At 41.3% G+C, this 9,386-nt stretch overlaps 2 protein-coding genes across 2 annotated transcripts in view; one reads left to right on the top strand and one right to left on the bottom strand.

Annotated features, from left to right (window-relative positions):
• The window catches only part of C13H14orf28 (chromosome 13 C14orf28 homolog), a 9,819-nt gene extending 8,831 nt beyond the window's left edge, over positions 1 to 988 (bottom strand). Inside the window, exon 1 of the mRNA XM_059373128.1 lies at positions 901 to 988. The gene's annotated coding sequence lies outside the window, so the exon portion shown is untranslated. The remainder of the gene's footprint in view (positions 1 to 900) is intronic.
• The window catches only part of LOC131999427 (uncharacterized), a 1,807-nt gene extending 464 nt beyond the window's left edge, over positions 1 to 1,343 (top strand). Inside the window, exons 2-3 of the mRNA XM_059372144.1 lie at positions 591 to 788; positions 883 to 1,343. Of these exons, the coding sequence (XP_059228127.1) occupies positions 591 to 788; positions 883 to 1,343 (659 nt within the window). The remainder of the gene's footprint in view (positions 1 to 590; positions 789 to 882) is intronic.
• The last annotated feature ends 8,043 nt before the right edge of the window (positions 1,344 to 9,386 follow it).

Genomic DNA, 9,386 nt, shown 5'->3' with positions numbered 1-9,386 from the left:
TACAATTATATATATATATATATATATATATATATATATATATATATATATATATATAATGAAACTAACTTCTTCAGCCTATCTTGCGGGGGAGGAAAAGGGCAGGGGTAGAGAGAGGATTTAAAGAACTAGAGGACACCTACTCGTTTCAGCATTAAGGTGGTGATTTGTTATAAAGTAAATTAAAACAAAAATGAGTAAAAGAAGGTTGTGAAATGGCTGCAAAGAGCTTTACTTAAAATTGTCTTAAGATTTCACCACATCGTCGAAAAGACTGTTTCGTTAAGCTGTGCATTAGAAGCCCTGGAGGATATATCCTGCTGGCATCATTGTCCTGATTCAACAGGCCCCTCCAGTTTAAATAAACCTGGAAAACTCCCCCGACCTTTATTTCCTTGGCAAAACGACACCTTTCTTTTGCGGTCATTTTCAAGGGTGAAAATCTGTACTCCACACTGGTCGGGAGGAACAGACCATTCGCCCTAGACACTGAATGCCGGGCTCCCTAAGAGCTCGGCAGTCCCATGGATCCCCTTTGAATCAGCACCCCGAAATAACCTGAAAAAACGGCCACGCGCTCCCCCTCGAAGGAGCGCAGGGCTTCGGGGCAGGGACGTGCGGGGCGCGCGATGGGCGCCCGCCTCCGTCCCCCGCACTCCGGACACGCCTACCCCGCCCCCGGTCCTCTGCGCCCGCGAAGGCCTGGCACCGAGGGCTGGCCCCGCACGGCTGGCACATCCCCGAGCCTGGAGCAGGTGAAACGGCGGGGCAACCCTGCCCGCGTCCAGGTAGTGTTCCCCTAAGCGCCTGGGACTGCGGGCGCTGGGCTAGAGGGCCGGGCCGCGGAAGGCATTCCCACACCGGCCATTCTCCGTCCACCAGGTAGCCGACTTATCGTACCTCCCCGGGGACCGAAAACCGCCGGTGCCGCCGCACCCGTCGCCGCCGCCGCTTGCTCATGGAGAGCCCGTGCTGCCGCCGCCGCCGCCGCCGCTTCATCTACTAGCACCGTCCGCTGTCTGGGCCTCCCCGGTGTGAGTGCGGGGCTCTGGCACGGCCTCCATCGCACCCGCCGCGGCGGGAGCCACAGCAGCTCCAGCGCCCAGGCCCGATCCGACCCGACCCACGGAGCCAGGACCGCAGGACGCGTAGCTTCTTATTACGGAGGAAGATTCGGCCTGACCTCCGCCCCCCTCCCCCCAGCCCCTAGCACCCAGCCGCCTGACGGCGCTGCTGCGCAGGCGCGAAGACGCCCCTGCCAAACGTGCGTGTGTCGGTGTGTATACAGCGTCCAGATTCGCCCAATAGAAACCAAAATCAGGTGCGGGGGGGCGGGACTTTGAGAAGAGGGGCGGTGTTCCAGTTAGAGGGTGGGAAGGGCAGCCGGAAGTGGGCAGGACTTGCGCGGAGGCGGAGCTTTGTTGGCAATCCAGCCTGGCTTTTTGAGGTTTGTATCCTTTTAGGACCTTGATTTTAGTTTGCTTCCAAGTCTAGTCTTCTTAAATTCTTAACTCAGAAGGGGAGAAGTTTGTTTTCCCAGGAAACTTTAATTATGCAAAATCTTTTAAGTATATAGTTAAAAAAAGTTGAATTAGTGGGTTAACTGCTCTCTTTAGTGTTCAAGGTAGTAATGGGTCAGGGTGCTGTAATTTACAATAGAAGTTAATAACATTTATAGCTATTAGATAGCTTTAGTCCCATTGTAGAGATGAGAAAAAAATGAGTTTCGGAAATGTTAAAAGTACCACGCATTAAATGATGGCTGTGAATTGAAGCCAGAGCTGCTTAATGCTATAGTCTGTGGGCTCTATCAGTTTTCCTACTCAGCCCCAGTTCTTGTATCCTTCCTTAAAGAGTCAGGGCTCATATGGCTTAGCTCCTGGAAAACAGACCACCCTGGAGAACTGCCTTACCCATCATTACAAATGTGGATACTGTTGAGATATTCCCCATCTGTTCAACAAATAATGATTGGGAAGTGAAACCCAACCTCCAGAACATGCTCTACAGAGAGCTCAAGGCCAGTCCAGCACATCACTGTGGTCCTCAATCACAGCCGAATCCGGTAGATCCCTCCTTGACTAGTGATGGCCAGTCAGGGCTATGGCAGGGAACTTCCTCATACAACTCTCTCAAAAAGTCCAGTGATAGAGGAAAGGAGGGTAGGAGAGGGGGTTGACTTACTCAAAATAATTACTGCAGGTCATGATGGGAAGAAATGGACATCTCTCAGAGTGGGGGGCGGGGGAGAGGCTCTGGCCAAAAAGTAAGAATCAATAATTCTGGCAGAGTCTGCTCTTTTCAGTTTCCTTGTTTTTCTTATTTCTTATGGCATTTCACAGATGAAGAAACCGAGGTTCTGAGAGATTATATGACTAGTGTGTCTGTGTTGGGATTTACATGCAAAGAGTTTAGTCTCAGTATTAAAACTATCCTGCAAGTAGAACACTCTTTTTTTTTTAAATTTTATTTATTATTTATTTGACAGAGAGAAATCACAAGTAGATGGAGAGGCAGGCAGAGAGAGAGAGAGAGAGAGGGAAGCAGGCTCCCTGCAGAGCAGAGAGCCTGATGCGGGACTCGATCCCAGGACCCTGAGATCATGACCTGAGCCGAAGGCAGCAGCTTAACCCACTGAGCCACCCAGGCACCCCCAAGTAGAACACTCTTGAAAAATGTTTATACATGTGGATATGTTCAGTTGACCTTCTTTCAAAAGATATGGAATTAATTTTATACTGATTGAGTTATTCTCTTCCTAAAAACAGAATCCAGTTGTGGTGGTTGTCACCATTTCTCGAGAATAGCAGAGAGATGGCTCTCATTATGCTGAGGCTTAGCTAGGAAAGGAAGCATGGATTCTTTGGATACTTGGATAATTCATAAACTTCATTGAGGCCTTTAACTGAGATTTCCATTCTGCTGCTTCTCTGCTCCTCTTAAAATCTGACAGCTGACTTACAGGGTTGTTGTTTTTTTTTTTTTAGACAGCTTTATTTAGGTATAATTGACATGTAATATATGGGGCATATTTGAAGTATGTAATTTGTGCAGTTTTGATGTATATATACCCCATCATCTAGTCAAGTGACTATATCCATCATCCTCAATTTTCTTGAAGCCCCGTTTTAATTTCTTCCTTGCATCCCTCCCTGCCTCCCACACCTAAGCAACCGCTGATCTACTTTCTGTCATTATAGACTCATTTGCATTTCTAAAGATTTATGTAAGTGGAATCAGACAGTATGTATCTTTTTTACTTTGGTCTGGTCTCTTTTACCTATCAGTATATAGACATTTGTCCAAATTGTTCTGTGTACCAATAGTTCATTCCTTTTTGTTGCTGAGTGTATTCCATTATATGGATGTACTGCAACTTATCCACTCATCTGTTTGTAGACATTTGGGTTGTGTCTAGTTTGGGGCTATTACCAATAAAGCTGCTATGAACATTTGTATACAAGTCTTTGTGTGGACATATATTTCCTTTTTTCTTGGGTAAATATCTAGAAGGGGAATGGTTGGATCATACGGCAAATATATGTTTACGTTTTTAAAAAACTGCTAAATCATTCTCCAGAGTAGTTGAACCATTTTACATTCCCATCAAGACTGCATTCAGAGTGCCATTTCCTGCACATCCTTACCAATACTTGGTATGATCAATCATTTTCAATTTCAGCCATTCTAGTAGGTGTGCAGTAGTATCTTGTGGTTTTAATGTTTTTTTCCTAATAACTAATGATGTTGAACATCTTTCTATGTGCTTATTTGCTATCTGTATATATATATATATGTGTGTGTGTGTGTGTGTGTGTGTGTGTGTGATGTGTCTGTTTAGATCTTGGTCCCATTTAAAAAAAAATGGATGGCTGTTTTTGTAAATCTCGAGAGTTCTTTGTACGTTCTGGATACAAGTTCTTTGTAGCAGATATATGCTTTGCAAAGATTTTATTGCGGCATTGGCATGTCTTTTCATTTTCAACAAGAACTTTGAAGAGCAGAAGTTTTAAACTTTAATAAAGTCCAATCTGTTTTTTTATCGATTGTGCTTTTAGTGTCATTTCTAAGAAATCTTAGCCTAGTCTAAGTTCACAAAGACCTTTTACTATGTTCTCTTCCAGAAGTTTTACAGTTTAGGCGATATATGTAGGTCTATGATGAGTTTTGAGTTTTTTTTTTTTTTTATGGTTTAAGGCATGGATTCAAGTTCATATATTGTTGTTCCAGCAATATTTCTTTAAAGGCTGTTATTTTTTCCACTAAGCTATCTTTCTGCTTTTGCCACAGATCAGTTTTTCAGTATCATTTTATAACATATTATTTCATATTTATTCATCATCAGCTGTATGTCAGGCCACGTGCTAGCACAGAGATATATATCAGCAAGTGTTCTTTGGTTGCAGAAACTAGAGCTCAAATATTGTCAACTTAAATAAAATAGAAATTTATTAGAAGGATATGAAGAATAATAGAATTAAAGGAAAAGATGAGCAATTAGGTCTCTGATGACTTGATTGATCAGAAGGCAGGTAGTTCCCCCCACAACAGTAAGATCCTATTAACAAAAGGAGATGGAATGGTGGTGGGCAGATATCTCCCATAGCAGTGCTTCCCAAATTTTTTTTACACCCATACATGGTAAAATGGTCAGATTTGGGCAGTGTATGAGGGTAAACTGACAAGAGATTAGGAAGTGTCTAAATTGAGTGTGGTGAAAAAAAAATCCACCACATTTTCTTTATTATGTAATTCTAGGGAAAAGATAAGTATTAGGGTGATATGAAACATTGAATTTATATAAAACTTCTCAATGAAATATTTTGAAAAATTGATGAGAAACTTGAGCTTGTTTCCATGATAAGATTTTTATTTCAAACCTTTATTTAGGGTACCTGCGTGGTTTAGATGGTTAGGCGTCTGCCTTCAGCTCAGGTCATGATCCCGGGATTCTGGGGTCGAGTCCCACGTTGGACTCCCTGCTCAGTGGGGAGCCTGCTTCTCCCTCTGCCTCTCTCTCTCTTTCTGTATCTCATGAATAAATAAATAAAATCTTTTAAAAAACCCCTTTATTCAAACTTAATTGTAATAATACATAAGGAAAAATGTATCTATCATAATTATGTAGTTTGGTGAATTTTTACAAAGTGAGCACACCTGTTGTGTGTTCCAGTTACATATACTTGCATTACAAATTACCTCTAAACTTGGTGGCTTAAGACAGCAACATTTATTTTGCTTCCGAATTTGCAATTTGGGCAAGGTGTGATAGGTTAATTTAAAGGCTGAGGGCTGGAATCATCTGAAGCCTCCTTTACTTACATATTTGGCTACCATGCTCCCCTGTTGGCTCTGACTTTAGCTATGTCTGTGACCAGAACACTCCACGGGGGCTTTCCATGTGATTCCTTGACTTCTTCATAGTGTGGGGGCTGGGTACCAAGAGTGAGCATCCCAAGAAAGAAGGCCAGGTGGAAGCTCCAGTACCTTTGCTAATCCAGCATTGGAAATCATGCAGTGTCAGTTCCAGTGTATTCTGTTTGTTGGGTGTGAGTCACTAAGACCAGTCCATATAAAAGGGAAGGAAATTGGACTTTACCTTCTAATGGAAGGGGTGTCAAGGATCTATGGATATGTTTTTAAATTCCCACACTTACCTAACCACCTTCTTGATCAAGAAGCAGAACAATTCCAGTGCTCCAACCTTACCTTCCTGTCATTACCTGCTGCCCCAAAGGTAACCACTATCCTGACTTCTAGTAGCACAGATTAGTGTGGCCTGTTTTTGTAATTTATATAAATAGAATCATACAATATGTACTCTTTTGGGTCTAGCTTCTTTCAGCATTGTGAGATTCATTCATGTTGTTCTGTGTAGATTGTTCTTATTACTGCTTAGGATTCTATTTTGTAAATAGCACATAATTTATTTATCCAATTTATTGTCAGTAAGTATTTGGGTAGTTTCCAGTTTTGGCTAATCTGAGAAGTTCTGTCTGATTTGAAATTCTAGTACATGTCTTTTGGGACTTGTATATGTAATATACACATACATTCCTAGGGAAAATATATGTGGGAGTAAAATGCATATGTTTAATCCACTTTAATAGGTACTGCTAAACACTTTTCCAAACTCTGCCACCTGTATGTAGTGAGTAATCATGATCATTTATTAATACTAGGGTTTACGCTTGAAATGACTATACACAATCATAATAATGATATTCTTAGGTTCTTGATGGTTACCATCGACAGAAGGCTGGGCATAGCTGGCTCTGTTGAGCAGTATTGTGGCTTCTCCAGCATGTTGTCTTCTCACATGATGGCCCAGGGCTGTAAGAACAAGTGTTTCAGTGAACACAGTAGACCTTACGTGGCCTTTTATGACCTAACATCAGAAGTATACCCAGTTTTTGTATGCATACGTAGGTGATGACAAATAGCAGGAGATGATTTATTTTTTTCAATTGATGAAACATTTTTTATTTGTCTTCAATCAGAATTCAGATATTTTGATCTTTTAAAATTGTAGTCTAACCGTTCTTTCACTGACAAGCCTAAGGTTGAAATTCCCTGTGGTAATGACAATGGATTTACAGTCTGTTCAAGTTTTTCATACCAAGTACCTCCTAATAGTAATGATGTTTTTCCCTAAGCATACACAGATGTTGATTTACTCATCTTAATAAGCATTATTTGGGATTCTAATTATTAGTAGTAAATGATTTTTTAAAAGATTTAATTATTTGACAGAGAGAGACAGCGAGGGCAGCATGAACACAAGCAGGGGGATTGGGAGAGGGAAAGCAGGCTTCCCACTGAGCAGGGAGCCCAATGTAGGACTCAATCCCACGACCCTGGGATCATGACTCGAGCCGAAGGCAGATGCTCAATGACTGAGTCACCTTGGCGCCCCGGTAGTAAACTATTTTTAATATCAGTTTTCTGAAAGGTAAATTTTTGCTTCAAATCTATACACTTTGTTGGTAGATGTTAAAATATGTTCAGAGGGATAATGAAGTGAGTATCCTGGGATAGTAAAAGTGCCTGAAAAGGTGAGAGAGAGGACGACTTTGATATTTGACCTTGGTGGGTGCCTGGGTGGCTCTGTGGGTTAAGCCGCTGCCTTCGGCTCAGGTCATAATCTCAGGGTCCGGGGATCGAGTCCCGCATCGGGCTCTCTGCTCAGTGGGGAGCCTGCTTCCTCCTCTCTCTGTCTGCCTCTCTGCCTACTTGTGATCTCTCTCTGTCAAATAAATAGATATTTGACCTTGGAGACAGCCTATTTGAAGAAGTCCTCATACAGGTATAGCCAGCCCATGATGACTTCTCAAGGAGAGACATAGTGGAATAAAATACCCTGATATCATTTTTCTCCCCCCTGTGATATTGTGACATGTTGTCAATGCTTTTACTATTGTATTCTTTGAAAGAGGTACCTTTTCTATCTCCTTTGCTTCATTGGTTGACAGTATTGATAATTTCCATGTTGGTTGATAAAAGTGAGTTGATTCAACAATTGCATAAGGTCAGATCCATTATACTCCTCTCTTTTGTGTTGTGATTGTCATATATTTTTACTGCTACATGGGAACTTAAGAAATAAGAAGAAAAAAGCCCTTTTTATTTACCTACATGTTCACCATTTCTGGTACTTTTCATCCTTTTCTGTAGTTCTAAGTTTCCATCTGGTATCATTTCACTGCAGCCTGAAGAACTTCCTTTAATATTTTCTGTATTGCATATCTGCTATGTTGGTTTTTTTAAAATGGCTGCGCATTCTTTGACACTTTTTCCACTAAGATACTGAGTCTTTATCCCCTCCTCTTGAATCTGGGTAGGCTAGTGATTTCTTTGACCTGTACTGAACAACAGAAATGAAACACTATGACTTCTGAGGTTAGCTCATAAAAGACTGTGAAGTTCTTGCTTTATTCATATGAACACTTGGGTCTTAGGCCTCTGAGACACCATGTGAGAAGACCGCCATGCTGGAGAGGCCACATTCCGGTCAACAGAGTCAGCCAAATCCAGTGGTCTAGTCATCCCTGCTATGGTGCCAGATATGTGAGTGAAGCTGTCTTGAATCCTCCAAACTTCTCATTTACCTGGTGAATATCCCAAGTAGCTTCTCTTGATACCACAAGGAATGTAAAGATCACCAAACTGAAACTTGCCCAAATTCCTGACTTTCTTAATCATGAGCTTTAATAAAATTATTGTTTTAAGCAACTATTTTTTTTGAGCAGTTACATAGTATTAGATAAGTGGAACAAAATTTGGGGTGCTGTTGTAGCAAAAATCTAAAGCATGGCACTGGCTTTGGGACAAGATATGAGGCAGAAGTTGACAGGGCTTTGAGAAGACTGTTAATGGGATCCTGACAGTCATTGAGAAGGATGTCAATGAGAGCTTAAAAAATAAAGAAACTGTTGTTTGGAAGCTAAAGGAAAGGAGGATCTTGTTCTGTTATGGCAGATGGTTTAGCAAATGTGATAACATGGATAATCATAAAATATATTTAATGAACTGATGGATCTGGCTTAGGAGACTTCCAGACAGAATGCTGGAAGTTATATTTTATTTATTTGTTTTAAAATTATGTATCATAAGGTATGGATAGACAGAGCTTGCTAAAGAAGGACTTATTCAACTTTCAAACAGAATTTAGAGGAACTATATAGGAACAAAATCTGAAAATGAAACTATTTCTTATCCTTAGTTTCTCCCAGCAGAACATACACTAAGAAAGGGCCACAGAATGAAGATCAAATTCAAGGCTCTGTTAGGAAATTATGGGCTCAAGGTAAAGATGAGGCCGAGGATGTGATTGTAAAACCTTTTGTTATGAGTTCAGAAAGAGATAAAAAGCCTTGTAAGGTTCTAAGGGGTTGTAGTATAGACACTGTCTCCCAAACAGTAAGGCCTCTCAGATTCTTAAGGTTATTATCCCACAATAGCTTCATAGGGGGCCCAGGGTAGAACAGGGCTTATCTAGAAGATATTTGTAGATTTGGCTTTTAATATTCAAAAATTCCAAAATTTTTAAAGTAATAATATCAGTTTACACTGAAACACACACACACACCCCACCACCACCACCACCACCACCACCACCACCAAATGAAGACTGTACAAAATGAAGAGAGACTTCTGGATCCTTAAACTTCTGTGGGCAGGAAGCAGGCTCAGTAGGCTGCTCAGCTGCAGAAATGGATCAGTTCTATGGAAAAGGAAGAACGATTTAGAGGGCAAAACTAAGATCTCAGGGGTAAGAACCAAAAATTATGGAAAATCATTCCCAGGGAGGAGGATTAGGCCCTAATAATGAACTGGTAACATTTACCCAGCTAGATTTTATGATTTCAATGGATTGGTGACTTTCT

This window comes from Mustela nigripes, chromosome 13 (genome assembly GCF_022355385.1).
Source record: "Mustela nigripes isolate SB6536 chromosome 13, MUSNIG.SB6536, whole genome shotgun sequence".
Lineage (NCBI taxonomy): Eukaryota > Metazoa > Chordata > Mammalia > Carnivora > Mustelidae > Mustela > Mustela nigripes.
This window is presented reverse-complemented; position numbering and strand designations above follow the sequence as displayed.